Source organism: Astatotilapia calliptera, chromosome 18 (assembly GCF_964374335.1).
Source record: "Astatotilapia calliptera chromosome 18, fAstCal68.1, whole genome shotgun sequence".
Lineage (NCBI taxonomy): Eukaryota > Metazoa > Chordata > Actinopteri > Cichliformes > Cichlidae > Astatotilapia > Astatotilapia calliptera.
Window position 1 is genome coordinate 31,938,417 of NC_137439.1, and position 20,800 is coordinate 31,959,216.

General features: G+C 40.6%; 1 protein-coding gene across 1 annotated transcript; it reads left to right on the top strand.

The window, feature by feature from the left end:
* The first annotated feature begins 9,958 nt into the window (after positions 1-9,958).
* Positions 9,959-20,261, top strand: dars2 (aspartyl-tRNA synthetase 2, mitochondrial). The gene is made up of 17 exons (XM_026150505.2): positions 9,959-10,322; positions 10,717-10,816; positions 11,399-11,462; positions 11,555-11,656; positions 12,087-12,182; positions 12,257-12,380; positions 12,550-12,596; positions 12,807-12,913; positions 14,831-14,900; positions 16,546-16,725; positions 16,856-16,963; positions 17,102-17,164; positions 17,348-17,500; positions 17,592-17,810; positions 17,898-18,008; positions 18,113-18,188; positions 19,600-20,261. The coding sequence occupies exons 1-17, from the start codon at positions 10,148-10,150 to the stop codon at positions 19,782-19,784; spliced, it is 1,980 nt and encodes a 659-aa protein (XP_026006290.2). The 5' UTR covers positions 9,959-10,147; the 3' UTR covers positions 19,785-20,261.
* The last annotated feature ends 539 nt before the right edge of the window (positions 20,262-20,800 follow it).

Below are 20,800 nucleotides of genomic sequence, written 5' to 3' on the forward strand. Positions count from 1 at the left end.
AAGATTGAGACACTTCTTGAAATTTTGTTATGTATATGATTTATATGAGACTTCGTAGGGCTGGGCGATATGACCCAAAATTCATATCTCGATATTTTTTAGCTGGATGGCGATATAAGATATATATCTCGATTTTTTTTTTTTTTTTTTTTTTTTAAAGCCATAAGTTAAGAACAAAAAGAGTGTTCCTAGTCACACTGTGTCCCAGATGTCACACGGGCACTTTTATTTACATACAGCGTAGATGTACATGAAGAAATTACTCAAAAATAAATTATCAGCATTTATTAAATAATCATGGTCCATAAATAAAAGAAAACAATGTTGTTTTTGTGCATAACAAAAAGCTCACAATTGTGCAGTCAAAATGTAAACTAATAGACGCTGAGCATAATAACAAAGAGACAGATTTCACAGCTGCACCACGTCTCTGAACAGGGGCCATTTGTGGTCCTTATACACACACAGTACGTATCACTCCGCGAGGCTCCTCCCCGGTAGCCGTAATCCTCCGACAATCCATCAAGTGGTGCAGCCGTGCAGCCCCTCTGGGCTGCATGTCGTTAGCGCGGTTAGCTCGCTAACACGTTGACGCCGTCCAGCCCCACGCACGGTAACTCGCTAACGGAGATTTTCCGCTTTAATCTTGTCATTGCCTGCAGGTGAAGCTATGGGGGAGGGGGAGTTGTGTTCAGTGAAGGAGAGGCGAGGCCAAGTAAGGTTGCGTAGAGACAAAAGTGGACGAAAGAGAGGCAAACCTGCGGCTCCACAAGTATAATTATAACGTAACATAGACTATATATCGATATAAACGATATTGTCACATCTTATATCTTGTATGAAAATATATCGATATTTTTAAAAAACTCGATATATCGCCCAGCCCTAACTTCCAGTTTAATTTATCATCTATAATCACACCAAGAAACTTATGTTCAAGTACTCTTTCAATTTCCACACCATCTAAACGAATCTGCACTTGTGCATTTCTAAGGGAATTCCCAAATAAGATAATTTTAGTTTTACTTAGATTTAGCGATAGTTTGTTCCTGTTAAACCATTTTTTAATTATCCAGCAGCTCTTTTAGATTCCCCCCAGAACAAAAAATATTTGTGTCATCTGCAAATAATACTAATTTTAATATATCAGATGCCTTACAAATATCATTTATATAAATAATAAATAAATTTGGACCCAGTACAGAGCCTTGTGGAACACCACAAGCAATGTCCAAGCATGATGAGGAATGGACACCCAGCTTCACAAATTGTTTCCTGTCACTTAAATAATTTTTCACCCATTGCAGTACAACCCCCCCCCCCCCCCCCCGATCCCGTACCGTTCCAGTTTATTAATTAATATGTTATGATTGATTGTGTCGAATGCTTTCTTGAGATCCAGAAATACTCCAGCTGCATACTGTTTCTGATCTATAGCATTTGTAATCTCGTCAATTGATTCGATTAATGCCAGAGATGTTGATCTTTTTGATCTGAATCTATATTGACTGTCAGAGAGTAATTTATATTTATCTAAGAATTTGTCTAATCGTTTATTAAACAGGTTTTCTAGGATTTTGGAGAATTGTGGTAGTAAAGAAACAGGCCTGTAATTTGTGAAGTGGCGTCTGTCCCCGGTTTTATACAGCGGCACAACTTTAGCTATTTTCATTTTGTTTGGCACTTTTCCCGTCTGAAATGATAAGTTGCAAATATATATTAGAGGTCCTACAATTCCTTCAATGACCTTCTTGACGATTTTCATGTCAATATCATTACAATCAGTAGATGTTTTATATTTACACATGTGTACAATGTCAATTATTTCTTTTTCCTCCACTGATGTGAGGAACATTGAGTTAGGGTTCCTATCAATCAGGTTTTAACTACAGTCTACTGATGGCAGTGACTCAGGAATTTGTTCTGCCAGTTTTGGTCCAATATTTACAAAATAATGATTAAAGCTGTTGACCTTATCAGCAGTGTTTTCCATAATATTGCCATTGTCGATAAAGTATTTAGGATAACTTTGTTGTCCAGAATTATTTTTAATGATACTGTTTAAAACATCCCATATTCCCTTCATATTATGTTTATTGTTGTTCAATATTAATCTTGGTCAACTTATTTTTGTATTTTTTATATTTATTTTCAGCATCTTTTGTTCTTTGTTTCAGGAATTCCCTATAGAGTGTATTTTTCTTTTTACATGCATTTTGTAAACCCTTAGTGAGCCATGGTCTATCTGAATATTTGTGCTTTCTGTTGTATTTTATTGTTGGACAGTTTTTATCGTACAACTCCATGAATATTCTTAAAAATATGCCATATGCAATATCAATATCAGCTTCTTTGTACACATTGTCCCAGTCCTGATTTAATAGATCGTTCTTAAATGCATTCATAGTTTCTTCTGTCCTTACACGTCTGTATCTCAGTTGTTCTTCATGCTGATTTTTCTTATAATTAGTGTCATAAACTGCAAAAACTGGTAGGTGATCACTGATGTCATTAATTAATATTCCGCTCACAATGTTGTTTTCCATATTGTTAGTGAAAATATTGTCAAGTAAGGTGGCACAATGTGGTGTAATTCTGCTAGGCCTGGTTATTTTAGGATGTAAACTCAAACTGTACATAGTGTTTAGGAATTCGTCTGTCATTTTATGCTTTTTCGGATTCAACAGGTCAATATTAAAATCACCACAGATAAACATAACTTTTTGATTTGTTTTAGAAAATATTTCCTCTATGAAGTCATTAAATACTTGAATACTAGAGCCAGGTGTTCTATATATACAGCTAATTATTACATTTTTCTCTTTTTCCTTATAAATTTCAATTGTTATACATTCTAGTAAATTATCAATTACAGTTGTCATACTTTCTACCACCTTGTAGTTTAGGTTTTTATCCACATACACAGCTACTCCCCCTCCACTCTTGTTCCTTCTATTTACAAAATTCACTTCATATCCCTCCTGTCCAAAGTCCATTCCTTTCTCCGATTTGATCCATGTTTCAGAAATGGCAATAATTCCAAATGGATTTGTCAACTCATTGAGATATTCCTTTATATTGTTGAAGTTGGCATACAGACTTCTGCTATTAAAATGGATTATTGATCATTTATTTTTTGTGTTGATGGTGTGCTTAAACTGTTCATCGGTGAAGTAGCAGCAGTTACTGCTAATGTTGTAGAAGAAATTATTTTCCGGGTCTATACTTTTCTAAGTCTAGAACATTATGGTCTGTGTATCGAAATGTTCTCAGTTCCAGATTATCATAAAGAGAATTCCAATGAGTTATGTTGATATTGTTGCCGGATGCAGATGAAGTTCTTTTGGACTGTGCCATGTGTTGTGTTGTGTGTCACGTCACATGTGTATTCATACCTCCAGAGTAAGTTGACCTCAGTATTTGTCCAGCTCCTCCATATTTCTGATGACCAACACTTTGGCTTGTTCCGGTGTTCCATTGAGTTTAATGAATACTTTGCAGTTGGTGGTCCATGTATTTTGAATTTTTCCCTGTTTCCTCAAGTAACGTGCTTTCCTGGCAATGTCCGCATTTCTTTTTATCAGATGTTCGTTCATGAAGACATCGGATCCTTTCAGTTTCTTTCCTTGTTTTAACAGTGCTGTTTTCTGTTTGCAAATCTCACAATGATGGCTGGTTTGTCACTGTCATTTTTTCGGGGTAGAGGGTGGCAAGCCTCAATGTTGTTATAATCCACTTCCACACCTTTGGACCGTAGAAAGGTAGCCACTTGATGCTCCGTGGAGTTGACATCTTCCTCTCCTGGCCCTCCTACATTGTCAGCGGCGACCGCCCGGGCGTATGACCGGGGTTTGATGCGAAGCCCCGTGATGATAACATTGTTCATCCGGGTGTCCTGCTCCAAATCCGCCACTCTGTTCTCCAGGTACGCCAGCCGCCGATCCTTCTCGGCGTTCTGGATGCGGAGAGCCTTAACTTCCTCGACCAGGTCCAGGATGGCTTTCTGCTGCAGTTTGACAGTAGAAATCTCCTCTGTCATAAACTCCAGCGACTTCTTAATATCGTCACCTTCCTCGGCTGACAGAGCTTTTTTCGGGCCCATGCTGAGAAACGCACTTGTAGCGTTGCCGTGACGACCGGTGTTCCAGATCTACTGGCGTTTAGATCAACTGTCGTTGGTCGAACAGATGTGTGGCAGACTTGCGTTTCAGGAGCTACTACCGACAAACCAGCAAAAAAATGCCAAATGTGTCATCTGTGACACTTGTGAGGTTATCTCAAACACACTCCGTCAGTCTTGATGCTGTTGAACAACAAAATGTTTAAAAATGTGGCGAGTTTACCTGGTGATATCCTCATGCGCGACGCGATCGCGAAAACAGCAAACAAGTACCACGCCGTTGTTGTTCACAGGACAGCAAGAGTAAACGATCGGGAGACTTGTCGTTCCCCTGGCACGTTGTATTTCTCCGGTTTCAGCGTTTTTGCTGCACAACTAAAGCAAGCAGTTTACTTTGTGCACTAACATTGAGTCGAATCAACCAGCGCCACATCTGGCCAAATGCCACAGCCTACAGCCAGATCAACCTGTGACACACATCTGCAGCACGTTTGAATTCGTTTCATGCACAATACATTTGTACCTTTCAACTGTGTGTTTGTGCGTCATGCAAATAAACCATTGAAATGAATGAAATGATATCATGTATTTATTATCAGCCTACATTTGTACAAAATGCCAAATGACATACACATAGTCATAAGAATCACCATCCTGATATCAATACTTTTGCCCATAAGAAAAATGTCGTGAACAAATATATGACACACTAATATTTCACCAGTGTTGTAACATCACATGTCGTTAGCATAGTCTGCCTGTGTCTTCCCTCTGCAAACGAACATTTCAGAGTTGGTTGTGATATACAGTCTGCATAAGTGTGGTCAGTCTAATAAACATTTGTAAGGAGATGGCAGTTACTGTGAATGTACAGCAGGTGATTAGTAATAAACAGTCAGACAATGACTCTGACAATCTCATTCAATCTTGCAGATTGAATGCACCTTCTGTGGAAAGTGGTACCACACAGTGTGTGTGTGGACTTTCCCTGTGCAGAAGGCGACTACAAATGTTGTGGGTGCTAAATAAACAGAAAAAATTTATCCCTGTTGTCTTTGCTTACTGATTGTTTTTAGTGTTGACAATCCACATTGCTGGGATTGCATCTGTCAACATGTTTGTGGGTAGATTTGGATGTACCAGGGGTAAGTGCAGCCACTCAGCCTCTACTCAATGTGATCATAGCAGCAGGTGCAGATGTGTCACAAGTTAATCTAGTAGTAGGCTATGGTATTTGGCCACAGGTGGCAGCAGTGGACTGACCTCCATTGGAGACTGCTCCAGCTGCTATGTGATAGTGGATCTGCTACAAATTGAAGATCATAAGCAAGTTTTGGAAATTAACCCTTGAATTATGTTGAAGAACAAACATTGATTTTGTTGCGTCAGCGTGATGAGAGCTATTGAAAACAAAAGAAAGAATCTTTGGAAAAAAGTTATCTAAGGAGAATTAATTTATTTTAGTCTGACCCTAGTCCCATCCGCTAACATGGAGGAGGCGGGGTTTATGACCTATACTGCAGCCAGACACCAGGGGGCGATAGAGACGTTTTGGCTTCATTTTTGGGGAGCTGTCGCATCGTCCATGTTCTCATCGTCCTCAGTCAGTTCAGTCACGTGATGCTTTGTCGCCAAAATGTACAAATAAATGAGACTTTTCAAAGAAACTGATTGTAACAGCTTTTTCAATACATTCTTTGTCTGCTCTTGACCTTACAAACTACACCCATTATTATTTGATTAACATTATTTTTGGTAAAATAGGCAAGGCAATGACAGGCATAAAGTCCAAAAAAACAAACATGAAGCATTTTAACAGAAAAGAAATGGCACTGAGAGCCAGATTAAACAGAGCAGGTCCTAAAGCTGTGTTTGGACAAACTCAATGGACAAAAACAATTCACCTTAAACAAAAATCTGCAGGGAGTGTCGGGGAGAGCAGCCCCACAACTACAATTCATCTCTACACATCTGTCAGTCAGAGGCAACAGTATCGAACAGCAGTTCGAAAAAAAGAAAAATCAACGTCAAAGGAATGGTGTTGGTATTAAAATAAGATGGTGTGTACAGAAAAGTCCTTAGGTTCACCTTTCAGAAGAACATGTGCAAAATACATCAAACTCTACATTTCATCTCTTTAAAAAAATAAACACAAAAAGTCAAAGCAGCGTTGGTCAGGTTTGATCCTACACTGATCGTGTATTCATTCTCAACCCTGCAGCCCACGCTTCCCAATGTCAAGAATATGGTCATTCATACTAATAAGACCTTCAATAATAGTGCTAGTAAGTTATACTGCTGAGCGCTAATTAATGCGTCTCCATGCTGATCCCACTCCTAACAGTAGAGGGCAGCAGAGTGATCACACCAGCTTAAAAGATGCGTCATATAGACTGGAGAGGCAGCAACACTGGCTGGTCTCAAAGATCAGAGGGCTTGATTTCCCAGCAGCTTCTTATCCAAAAATTCTCTTTGCTCACAGAAACGTGAAGAAACAAAGAAAGGAAACTTTGGAGAGACCAAGCCCTCGTCTTACTTATGTATATGTATATATATATATATATTTATCAACATGCCTCTGGTTTAATATAGATTACGTACAGAGCAACATTTGTGTTCATTACACACAAACGGATTGGGCCGTTTCCTCGTACACAGACATCAGAGGGTATTTGGTTGCCGACATCCACAGAACAGCTTTGGAGCATTGCTAGTAAAAAAAAATGACATTAGTGCAAATTCAGGGAGTGCAGAATTATTAGGCAAGTTGTATTTTTGAGGAATAATTTTATTATTGAACAACAACCATGTTCTCAATGAACCCAAAAAACTCATTAATATCAAAGCTGAATGTTTTTGGAAGTAGTTTTTAGTTTTAGCTATTTTAGGGGGATATCTGTGTGTGCAGGTGACTATTACTGTGCATAATTATTAGGCAACTTAACAAAAAACAAATATATACCCATTTCAATTTTTTTTTACCAGTGAAACCAATATAACATCTCCACATTCACAAATATACGTTTCTGACATTCAAAAACAAACCAAAACCAAATCAGCGACCAATATAGCCACCTTTCTTTGCAAGGACACTCAAAAGCCTGCCATCCATGGATTCTGTCAGTGTTTTGATCTGTTCAACATCAACATTGTGTGCAGCAGCAACCACAGCCTCCCAGACACTGTTCAGAGAGGTGTACTGTTTTCCCTCCTTGTAAATCTCACATTTGATGATGGACCACAGGTTCTCAATGGGGTTCAGATCAGGTGAACAAGGTGGCCATGTCATTAGTTTTTCTTCTTTTATACCCTTTCTTGCCAGCCACGCTGTGGAGTACTTGGACGCGTGTGATGGAGCATTGTCCTGCATGAAAATCATGTTTTTCTTGAAGGATGCAGACTTCTTCCTGTACCACTGCTTGAAGAAGGTGTCTTCCAGAAACTGGCAGTAGGACTGGGAGTTGAGCTTGACTCCATCCTCAACCCGAAAAGGCCCCACAAGCTCATCTTTGATGATACCAGCCCAAACCAGTTCTGGCGTCTGAGTCGGACTGGAGCTCTCTGCCCTTTACCAATCCAGCCACGGGCCCATCCATCTGGCCCATCAAGACTCACTCTCATTTCATCAGTCCATAAAACCTTAGAAAAACCAGTCTTGAGATATTTCTTGGCCCAGTCTTGACGTTTCAGCTTGTGTGTCTTGTTCAGTGGTGGTCATCTTTCAGCCTTTCTTACCTTGGCCATGTCTCTGAGTATTGCACACCTTGTGCTTTTGGGCACTCCAGTGATGTTGCAGCTCTGAAATATGGCCAAACTGGTGGCAAGTGGCATCTTGGCAGCTGCACGCTTGACTTTTCTCAGTTCATGGGCAGTTATTTTGCGCCTTGGTTTTTCCACACGCTTCTTGCGACTCTGTTGACTATTTTGAATGAAACGCTTGATTGTTCGATGATCACGCTTCAGAAGCTTTGCAATTTTGAGACTGCTGCATCCCTCTGCAAGATATCTCACTATTTTTGACTTTTCTGAGCCTGTCAAGTCCTTCTTTTGACCCATTTTGCCAAAGGAAAGGACGTTGCCTAATAATTATGCACACCTGATATAGGGTGTTGATGTCATTAGACCACACCCCTTCTCATTACAGAGATGCACATCACCTAATATGCTTAATTGGTAGTAGGCTTTCGAGCCTATACAGCTTGGAGTAAGACAACATGCATGAAGAGGTTGATGTGGACAAAATACTCATTTGCCTAATAATTCTGCACTCCCTGTATTAGGGCACGGTGGTTAGCACTGTTGCCGCACAGCAAGAAGGTCCTGAGTTCAATTCCACCATCAGGCCGGGGTCTTTCTGTGTGGAGTTTGCATGTTCTCCCCGTGTTTGCGTGGGTTCCCTCCGGGTACTCCGGCTTCCTCCCACCCTCCGAAGACATGCAGCTTGTGGGGATAGGTTAATTGGATAATCCAAATTGCCACTAGGTGTGAATGTACGAGTGAATGTGAGTATGAATGGTTGTCTGTCCTTGTGTGTTGGCCCTGCGACAGACTGGCGACCTGTCCAGGGTGTACCCCGCCTTTCGCCCTATGACAGCTGGGATTGGCTCCAGCACCCCCCGCGACCCTGAAAAGGATAAGCGGAAGCGAATGGATGGATGTACAGATCACTATAAATATCAAGAATTAACAGAGAGTGGGTGTTCGCCCAGGGCACCAAACAGGCTAAGTGGGAACATACATACAATCCTTTCAAAGAAAAAGGAAAAAGCTCCTCTCCACTGCACATGGGTGAGGCTGTGTGCCTGAGATGACCACAGTAGTGACAGCGTCTCTCTGTCAAGACCAGAAAACCGGCTGTTTGGAAAATGTGACGCCTGAACTTGGGGCTTAAAGGGATTACTTTTTACATATACTGACCTGATAATTTGAAGATTTGGCCATGATCATGATAAGCTTTTAAATGGGGAAATATAATAGCACTGTCATAATACTTAAAGTACAAATGAAAATATAGAAATTAGTGTTGTATAAATTTAAAATGATACAATGAACTGCCTAAGGGAACTGTAAAAATTAATATAAATGGAAAATACAGAGACATTCGATACAGACATCTGTAGAGACAGAATTAATGAACAGAATGCAATAATACATTAAGGCCACATATACAAGGAGAAGCGGAAAACAAACCACAAGGGGAGATATATCTCATCTCAGATAAGCAGTTAGGAAGATGCTTTAAAACAGTTGTGTCATTGCACTGTTAGAACTCAGTGCAATGAACTATCACAAACTATCACAAATTTCTGTCATTTTACACATTTATTGTGGAGTTTCACTGCACACACAGCCCACTTATGATCGAGTGGGCTGTCATGTCTCATCCAGTCATGCGGCACACAGCCCACTCGATCATAAGTGGGCTGTGTGTGGCCCACGATGTGACACGAGTTTGACACCACTCTTTATAATATATGTTTTCTGTGGTTTATTTTCTTAAACAAATTTAACGAGTTAAGAAGAGAACAAACTTGGGGTTGGTTTTGTAATTCTAATGCTGCGTATAAATAATCTGGCAACAGACTAAATAACATCCTTGAAAAACTAAACTAAAAGTTGCGTTGTCTCTAGAAAAAGAATCGGAGATTGATGAAATCTTGAAAGCGTGTGGACTTTTTCCTCGCGAGTTAGATCGATCATGTCGCAGGTTGACTGTTCTCGTCTAGCAACGTGACGTCACGTCCGGTAAAAATGCGCCGATTGCCACATGACTGGATGAGACTGAACAGATGCACAGCAGCCCATCCTCATGAGCAGGCAGTCGTGAAAACTTCTCACGAGTCTTATCCGGATCCAGGAAGAGTAACGGCAGCTCACCTGCTCTCACTGCCGTGGAGCTTCATAATGCTCACATTACAACCTTAAGGACTCTGCAAGCCTGTTACTCTGAGGGAGAGGAGTGCGACAGACACGGCTCTGAATAACATGCTCTCCTCAGCCTGAGCTTCACTCTGTGTTTTGAAAGAAATGGCAACAAAAGGCAGGCTGGTGCTGCGGAGTGTGTTCACAGGACTCAGAGCTCATGCTGTCTGGTATCAGAGCTCAGCTTCGACTCCCAGTCAAGGTCGGCTGCTGTGGAGACCTCAGCTCAGACATCTGAGCTGCTCATACGGACTCTGCGGGGCTGCTCCGCCCTCCACAGGTACTCATCAGCTGGCTGTACTCCAGCCTGTACACTGACGTGACGTGCGTGCGCCCAATGCCACTACTTCTTCTACTGGTCTTCGCCTGTCTACATTTGTAGTTATTGGACAGGATTCTCAGTTGAGTCCAGCTTGTCCACATCATTCATGTTTCATTAGAATCCTTTAGAATCTTCCACTTTGTAGGAGACGTGTTTGCTTGTATTATCTAAGACTTTTGGACACTTATTATTTTGTAAAACATTTGTTCTTCCGTCTCTGTAAAAACTGTAATTCTATACATTTCTGCATATCTGTTAATGCGGCAGAAATTCACTTCAGTTTCAGTAAGTACTTAAAATGAGTATCAAAGTGTAACTTGTGACTTGTGTCCCAAATCCATCTTACGATCAGGTCCCAGCAGTCTGTCGTTCAGGAGTCACACCTGTGGAGAACTGCGATCAGATGATGCGGGGAAGAAAGTCACTCTGTGTGGCTGGGTCCAGTATCTCAGGTAGTCAGCCACTGGTTGATTGATATGACTGAGCCCCCAGTGTGTTTTACAGATGGCTGTAGTAACCCACTGTTGTACCTCTCTCCTGACCTCCAAAACCGAAAGTGTCCAATTTGGGTTAATCGCTCTATAAGACCTTTGCCGGTTCTTGTGTAATTTGGCGTTCCCCAGCCTTTTCTCCCCGTTTCCCTTGCTTAAGAATGGCTTCATGACAACCAGCTGAAAATGGTCAGGTGCAAGGACTGGACTGGAAATGAGTGAAAAAGCAGCAAACGTCTTAAGAAAACCTCTGGGTGCTGGTTTAGCTCACTGGGATGAGCAGGCCGTATGTCTGAGAGTGGCCAGCACAGGTTTGAATCCGACCCGCAACCCTTTGCCACACGTGTTCCCCTCTCTCTCCGTCACTCTTCACTGTACTCTATCGAGTACAAGCAGAAAAAGGCCAAAAAAAATTTAAGTAAAACTCTGAAAGATCTCAAGAAAGCCAAGAGAACTAAGACCATCTTAAAAAAAGTTCTTTCATCATTCTTCAAAGGGTCTCATATAAATTTGAGAAACAGTATGTGTCTCTGCCCCCTACAGGCAGGACCTGTTCGTCATCCTGCGAGACTTCAGCGGCTTGACACAAATTCTAATTCCTCAGGAAGTATGGAAGAAAACAACAAAATACACTAACATTACCAATGAACGCTGTGCTGTAAAATACAGAACTAAATAGTTTGTTTCCTCTGTTTTAAGTCTCCAAGTACTTTGAAAGCCACGTTGTGCAATCTGACGCCCGAGTCTGTCATCAAGGTTACAGGAACAGTCAGGAACCGACCAGTGGGGCAGGAGAACAAGGTCTGTACGTGCTTCTGAAGGTGCAGTGAAACACCACCCACCTGCAGGGGGTGGTGAGGAAAGTCTAGTTCCTGTACTTTGAGTTTAACCCACATGGGCCAGGAATCCTAATTACTACAGCATCCAGTCACACTGTGCTTAATATACTGAGTGCCTGGTTTTAAACGTGGAAGGGGAAAAAAAGTACCAACACTCTCTCATCAATATGTTTCACTATATTTATCAAATAGCATAATAATGTTCTGTCCTTTAATGAACATAGTAAAGGACAGGGATCAGAAACTTTCTTTTCCAAGGAGTGACTGTCTGTCCTAAATAATCTGGTGAATTGATACCATTTCATCAATCTTAAATTGCTTTCTGTAGCAATATAATGAGACTTTTGGTGATTAGTCGCCTAATTCTGTTTTGAATCGTGTGTTTAAACCAGGAGATGCCGACAGGAGAGATCGAAGTCTTGGCAGAGAATGTGGAGGTCTTCAATGTGTGCCAGAAGCTGCCGTTTGAGATAAAAGACTTTGTCAAAGTAAGTAACTTAACGTTACATGGACGTGGACTATTGAGCACGCTGTAATAATAAAAAATTTTTTTACTCACCAGAAGTCTGAGTCATTGCGGATGCAGTATCGCTACCTGGACCTGAGGTCATCACAGATGCAGAAGAACCTAAGACTGAGATCCCAGCTGGTGATGAAGATGAGGGAGTATCTCTGTAATGTGCACGGTATGGACAGCCATGTTTGTGTTCTGTCTTTAATTTGCCCAGACATAAAAGGTCACAGGACTGTCACTGATGTTGTTGCCTGTAAGAGGAAACTAATCTGTTCTTGCTGTAGCAAGCTCTGATTTTCATATGCTTTTTGCTGTTGTTGTTGTTTTGCTGTAATGAATAGGCTTTGTGGATGTGGAAACTCCCACTCTGTTCAAAAGGACACCAGGGGTAAGACATTTGTAGACATTTTTACATGTTTACCAGGTTAAAGAGCAGAAACTTGCACAACAATCCACCTTTAATGGTCTATAAGAACAGTTTCTAAAAAATTCTTTGGTTCTATTAAATATAAATATAACAGCAAAAACATAATTTGGCTTACATGTTATGGTTTCATATCTGATATTTTAATGAACTTAATGAGTGTTTGTGTTTTAGGGAGCCAAAGAGTTTGTGGTTCCCTCCAGAGAGCCAGGATTATTTTACTCTTTACCCCAGAGTCCACAGCAGTTTAAGCAGCTTCTCATGGTGGCTGGCGTAGACAGGTGGGTGCAGGCTCCACAATCTGCTATTTAACAGAAAGATGTTTGTTGTTTTTAAACGCTGCACTGGTCCAGATCGAAAACAGAGTTAAAAGGGAACGAATAGTGAGCATACAGTTCTGGTCAGAAGTTTTCATCCACTCGTCGGGAGCATGAATGTCATGGTAATTTGGGGCTTTTAATGATGATGTACATACATGCGTCTTTAATGTATGTATGTACAAGGTTCTACAGTGTCTTTTAACTACTGGTTAGTGATCATGATTTTGCCCTTTTTGCCAGTATAAAAATGATTTTTTGACAGCATTCATTGGACTGACCAGCACTCAAGAATGGGGAAAGAACTCACTTAAGGTCTTGGAAGGAGACCTGTAGATGTATACAAACTGGGAAGGTCTGTTGGAGACCTTTCTAAACAACTGAATACTGCAAGATAATAAATTCAAACAACTGCATGTAAATGCAAATTGTTTGGATTGTCTGGAAGAAGACCAATTTCTCCCTCAGAGGAGAGGAAATTGATTAGGTTATTCAGGAAACAACCCAGGAAGCACAGGGCTTAAGACTGCCATGAACTTGAACATTAGTGCCACTTTCCCAAGTGAAACAAGTTTTATATTACATGGACTGAGAGGGTGCTGACCCAGAAAGTGAAGAGGTTTTATGGTTGGACGAGACAAAGATTGAGCTATTAGGCCACAATTACAAGGGGTATGTTTGGAGGATTAAGATGAGACTTTCAAATCTAAGAGGACCATACCAACCGTCAAGCATGGTGGTGGTAGCATCAAGCTTTGGGGATGTTTTGCCACCAGTGATACGGGTAAATTGCCCAAAATAGAGAGAATAATATAGGAGGACTACTTCCAAATTTTTCAACAAATCCACAGCTGGACAGTTGAAACGGTCTTCCCAATACTGCAACCTCAACCTAGTTGAAAATTTGTTGGTTACACATAAAGGCTGGGACCAGGAAACCAACCAATTTAAATGAACTCTAAAAATTCTACCAAGAAGTGGTGGTCAAATATCCATCGAGAATTATGCCACAAGCTTGTTGACGGCTACTCAAAGCGTCTCGTCGAGGCAAAGCATTGTAAGGGACATTAGAGAAATAATAGTCAAGTTATATTTGTTATTAAAGATGTATGCTGTACATAAAGCACGTGTATCATTCCACCCTGGGAAAAAACAGTTCAAAGAGGTTATTTAAAATTACTGTCACGTTTATGTTCACGATGAGCGTCTGCAAACTTCTGACCACCATCAGCTAATAAGAAACCATTTTAACCTCCTAAGACCCAAACTCTTTCATGGCATGCGTTTTTAATTTCTCTTTGATATTTGGGCTGATTGGGACCTGATGAATGTAAAAACAAACAATTACCAGTTGTTGTTTTGTTTTTTAACCTGATTTTTGTTTCTAAGAAAAATGAGAGCCACATATGAGGATATTCGTTTAAAATTCGATAGAACAGTAGCAGTATAATGTCCTCGTAAGTGGATATCAGGCCCTTGTAGAGCAAAATTGAGTATTTTGTTCTAAATAACCCAAAATATGATGTCCACATATGTGGACGCCAGGTCCTAGGAGGTTAAAGCAAGTTTGCTATACCAGCCTAAAATGTGATGACTAGGCATGGAGCAAATACTGGAGATTCGTACTCTGTGTGTGAAACATGTACTTGGATAAAAGAGAAAAAAGCCTAGGGGTATTAATCTTATGTCACTGCCTATATACCGGGGAGAAGAACCAAAGGATGATTGCACTCCCATACTGAAATAAAGCACTTAGACCTGACTGATTTCCACTGCTGACAGCTTTGCACACATAACAGAATTTTTAGAAGTCCACCACGTTAGAGTCAGAACCTGCTGTTAATGGCCAACAACCTCTGTCTTCTGTCTCCTCTGTGGCAGGTACTTTCAGATAGCCCGGTGCTACAGAGACGAAGGCTCCAAACCAGACAGGCAGCCTGAATTCACCCAGGTGAGATGGAATACACACAAGTTTGAAGCGCCACAGTTTAAAAAAAGAAAAATACATTTTTCAGTCTGTTTCAGACATGAGATATTTGAAATTGCTGGCCAACCTCCCATATATCTATTTACAAGTAGTCCTCTTCATGCATGTGTGACATATGCAGCACACGCGCAGCAGTGCAGGCAAATAGTTGTGTGCACACTCACAGACACAGCTGAACATGGACATTTAAAAAAAAAAAAAAAACTAACAGGAGAAGTTGCAAAAGCTATCCAGAGCTCAGAGCCAACTGCGGTAAGAGCAACAAATCAAAACAAATGACAGATTCGTGAAAAAGAGAAAACGACTGATGTCCTGTTAGCTTTGAGTATATGATTAAACTGCCCTTTCCTATACTGGGAGTCAAACCTCAGCTGCCTGTGGGAAAATCTGGAATCTTAACCACTAGAAGTTTGTTCAGTTTCTGAAATAAAATGTCTGACTTCAAACCCGCCCATACGGAAAAGAAATAGTAAAAACTTATATGTGATTAAATCATATAAGGCTTACATGATTTACTCATGAAAGTGGCCACTTTCGCATTACTTTCATACATTGTTTTAGTAAGTATCCAAAACATACAAGTTTCATTATATAATTTTTCAAGGGATCTTATATCTGTTTTCACACTTATATGCTTTTCATACAAGTTTCACACGACAGATACAAACTTTATAAGATTTATATATATATCTTTTCCATATGGGCGATTTCGTACCACTTGTGTGTGTAGACCACCTGTTAGTTTTAATATTTTATCAGCTGACTGGTGCATTCAACAGCTAATTAAACTGTGTAGTGTAGCTCACCTGCCTGAAGTACAGGTGAGCATACTGGGTGTTGAATCCAGGCCACTTGTGTGAAAAACAGGAATCCTAACCTGTATCAAAATGTTATGCTTCAAATCTAATTGCGTGCCGTTCGTGCATGTAGTCCAGGATTCTCCTTCTCAAACTACTGTGACAAATTGGATATTTTTGTCCTCTGCTGAGCCTAAGCATTATGGATTTTTTTTTAAATCCACAAAAGTTATATATAAAGGTACTGCTAAGATTTGATATTTTATCACCCCACTGTTGCATAAAACTGCTAAAAAATAATAATTTAAAATGCTAAGAAATGTAATAATAAAGTACTTAAAGGACGAATTAAAAAAACTAATACAGAATAATTAAACTGTACTTTTTACATGGCAGCTCACTTCCCAGATGTAAAGCACACAATATAATTTACTGTAAATCTTGATCGAGCCTGTCTCGATGTTTCAAGTTGATTCCAAAGCTCTTTTTTGTTTGGATCCTGCTGCTGCTGGAATTCTTTTACAGCTGTGAGTGAAAACATTGCAAACAATGATGTGCGTAATTTAAAAGGTTTGCTGATTTTGCACCAAAATAAGATTTGCAAACACATACTGGTGCCATCTTTGCTCCTGTGATATTTTATCACAGATTTCAATTCAGGATTGTGTGAGTACCATGTGTCTCTCCTGTAATCTGAGTACATATAGTCCGATTAGTCTGGCCCATAGACCGGCCTGTTGTCACATACATGTGACATGTTGGATCATGTCATGTTGTCTGAATTCTGAAAATCCTCTTGTCGTTTCTCCCAGGTGGACATAGAGATGTCTTTTGTGGACCAGGCAGGTATCATGTCACTGGTGGAGGGTTTGCTGCAGTACTCTTGGCCTGCAGAACGTGGTCCTCTTAAGGCTCCTTTCCAAACTCTGACATATGAAGAGGCCATGAGGGACTACGGTGTGGACAAACCCGACACCAGATTCAACATGAAGGTGTTTGATTTCTTGGGGTCCTAACTGAAACTATGTCCTTACTGAACATGCTACATCTTTTACTCTTTTGTTTAATGTACAACATGAGTGAATTATATGATTTTTTTATTTTATTTGTCTATTTGTGCAGCTAATAGACCTCAGTCAGATCTTCCTTTCCACGGAAATTGAATTCCTCCAATCAGCTCTTGGCCAACCAGGAGGCTCCGTTCGGGCCGTCTGTGTCCCCAGTGGAGCAGTAAGAACAGAACCATTTCCTGTGGCAGAGAATGCTGAAAATGTAGAACAGAAGATGTGTTTTTGTGCCACAAGAGAAGCTGACAACTCTCATATGTGAATTTGTGTGTCTCACATTATGTTTTCTTTCTTGTAACAGAAACTTTTCACTGGGAAGGATTTGGAAGAACTGAAACAAATAGCCAAGACTCAGTTTGGACAGGTAGGTCTCTTATCCTTTTCTTTCTTTTACGCCTCACGTTGTTCTGAGATAAACACTTGTGTGTTACAAACACTTGTGTGTTACAAACACTTGTGTGTTACAAACACTTGTGTGTTACAAACACTTGTGTGTTACAAACACTAGTAGAAAGTCACAAGTTGTGTTTTCTCCTCGTGCGTTAAGGAGCTGAGCCTGGTGCTGGTCAGAGCAGACGGGACATTGAAGTCTCCCCTGAAGAAGCTGCTGTCTTCGTCTGTCACAGACGAGCTGCTGAAGTGGACTGAAGCCAAGCCAGGAGACCTGCTTCTGATTGCAGCAGGCTCCCACCACACTGTTGTAAGAGGCTTGGTTTGAGTCGGCTGTCAAACAAAGAAGCACAGAGCTGATACAAACGCTCCCTTCATCTGACTCTCTTTTCTGCTCTCAGTGCCCATTGCTGGGTCATCTTCGCCTGCAGTGTGCAAAGCTCCTGGAGTCTCATGGTGTGGTCGTGCGTGACCCCTCAGCCTTCCACTTCCTGTGGGTCGTGGACTTTCCTCTCTTCTTGCCCAAAGAAGATGATCCAGAGGAGCTGGAATCAGCTCATCATCCATTTACTGCACCAGTGCCAGAGGACACACGGTTACTCTATACTGATCCACATAAGGTACTCGTGTAGTACTTTATTAGTTATTTTTAATTATGTAGAAAAATGCAGGATGTATCGTCTGTTTGTAAATTCTGTATTTCACAGGTTCGTGGTCAGCACTATGACCTGGTGTTAAATGGCTGTGAGATCGGAGGAGGCTCCATTCGCATCCACAAAGCCTCAGAGCAGTTTTATGTACTGAAGAATGTCCTTAAGGTCAGTGGCTTCCTCCATCTTGGTGCAGTTCAGTCTTTCACTTATGAAAGAGTGGGACGTTTCAGTGTTAACACTAACTGTTTCCAACTGTTTTTGTGTTTCAGGAGGACCCCGGACTTCTCTCCCACCTCCTCGAGGCCTTGGATTCAGGAGCGCCGCCTCATGGAGGCATTGCTCTGGGTGAGCTCAACTCTGCTCGATTTATCACTGAGCTCGTATATGACTTACATGTGTGCATACACTGGGTTTTTACTAACCACACGGTATCAACCTGATATCATTGCTTTCACTCTAAATACTGTTTGTAGGCGGTCCAGTTTCCCTAACCACTGAAAAGAGATCAGTGTATTTTCTTGAATTGCTCTTAGCACTAACACATATCCATGGCAACATGCTTGATTTTAGTTACACATGTTTCTCCATTAGTTGTATATAAATCCCCACTATAGCACTAACTGGGTAATTATTAGTGTTCCCATGCCATTCATTAGGCAGGTCATTCTTCAGCCCACAAACCACTGTCTCGTGCTACAACGCCAGCAGCTAAAGTCCACATAATTATTTACAGTGCTGGACCAAGACAATAAGGATGGATCAGTTTATAATTCATTTGTGGGATTTTTATGTTTTAGCTCATAACTGTATGAGATTTCTCAGAATGTTTGTTGTTCAAACTTAGAGTTAACATTTTGGTACGCTGAACAGAGAAGGAGAGACACTTACAGTTGGATGGTACTTTTATTAAAATTTCTGGTCAATTTGTGCATCCGAGTTTGTGAATGAATAATTTAAGGCTGGAGGGGGGGTCCAATTTTGTTATTATATATTTTGTGCCATATCCCAGCATCAGGCACCTTAAGGCACCTAATATTGTAAATACTCTCTAAAAAATAATACAGAGAGAACCCAACAATCTTGAAATGTCCTTTGAGCAAGCACTTGGTGACAGAGGGAAGGAAAAGCTCCTTTTTAACAGGAAGACACATCTAGCAGAACCAAGCTCAGGGAGGGGCGGTCATCTGCTGTGACTGGTTGGAGGTGAGGGGAGGGACACAGGACAAAAGACATGCTGCAGAGACACAATCCAAACTGCTCTGTAGTTTGTGAGTCTTGTGGTTCTTTGTTTGGTATTTGTTTTGTGTGAAGTGTGTGAATAGAAATGATAAAGTTGAAAGCTGTACTTTCTGGTTTGACCACAGGGTGGCAACACTGTCACTGTTTGTGTCATTAGCTGGCACACAGTGACACCTGAATAAGATGTTCAGAGCAGAGCAGCACCGGGCCTGAATGGAGTTTCAGTAACTGTGAGCAAGTCAGTTATTGTGCAAAATGATTTGGGTTTGGAAGATGTGACTTGACAAATGCGCAGCAGTGCTGAACTTGTCTGACTCTTACTATTAGCCCATTTCAGCTGTATCTGTCTGTACCATTCGACTGAACACGATCAAGCTTTTTTCTGCCAGGTCCTTAGTATAAAATGCATGTATTGCGAAGCCTGCATGGACAATTGAACAGTGAATTCAGAGTAAATTGTGCAATATTGAACAGTATATTGATCAAGTTGTCTCTTTATTTCTTTATCCTTTTCTAGGTTTGGATCGACTGGTCTCAATAATAGTCGGAGCTCCCAGCATCCGCGACGTAATCGCCTTCCCCAAGTCATTCCGCGGTCATGACCTCATGAGCCGTGCACCCGACTTGGTGTCTGAAGAGGACCTGAAGTGTTACCACATTTCTGTTAAAATGCCAACAGAGCAAGGAAGAGAGGGAAAGTGATTAAGAAGAACCACAGACATCGAAGGATGTCTGTGTAGTCCCAGGTCTGGTGAGGCTGAGGAGATGTGCAGACTATCAGCAGACAGCAAAAAGACTTTGAGGCTGTAAGATCTGTGCCAGATGGCAAAACAACAGAGACAAGAGATACTTGTGGCTGCATTGATGCTGCCGTCCCTCTATGTTTGTGGTCCTTCGTATCAAGTTTTTTAGATATTTATATCTTTTTACTGATTCTGTACAGCTGCTTATTATGGGGTGGTTTGGTGTACATGTTCAAATGAGGCATTATATGAAATAATAATAAATCTATAATGTCATTGTTTTTGATGCCAAGAAGTTCAATTTCAGCATGTGCAGAACTTTAAAATCCAAAAGTCAGAGATTCTCACTTATGATTTTCATGATGATCTTCATACATCTTCTGTGTAATGTAAATAAAAACAGCAAGCAATGATTTGAAAATGACGTAAACCCATATTTTAGTCTCAGTACGTGTGTCATTTCATGGGAAATATTAGCTCAGTTTGAATTTGATGGTCGCTAGATACAACTAACAGGTCAGAAACAATAATGAGAGCATCTTAGTGAATCTGTTTCTTAGAAGTAAGAATGGGATAGAGGTTCACCAGTCGGAAGAACACTGTTTACAAATTATAGAATGATTTCAGAATCATTTCCTCAATGTAAAATTGTGATGACTGAAAAAAAAATTTCATATCGGTGCATAATATACCAGAATCTGGAGAAATCTCTGTGCGCAACAATTAGGCTGAAATTTGTGTGTGTGATTAGTGCATGGACTCGGGAGTAATCCCAGAACTGTGAACACCAAAATATACTGATTAAAGCAAAGAAGAAGCCATATAGGAATATGATCCAAAAGCACTGCTGTGTTAATAAAATTGACTGAGGCAAAGTGGAAACTGTTCTGTGGCCACATAAATCTAGCAACTAGCCAACTTTGATAGTAATCTGGATTCGTAAAATAAATTAGTATAGATAAATAATAAACATGT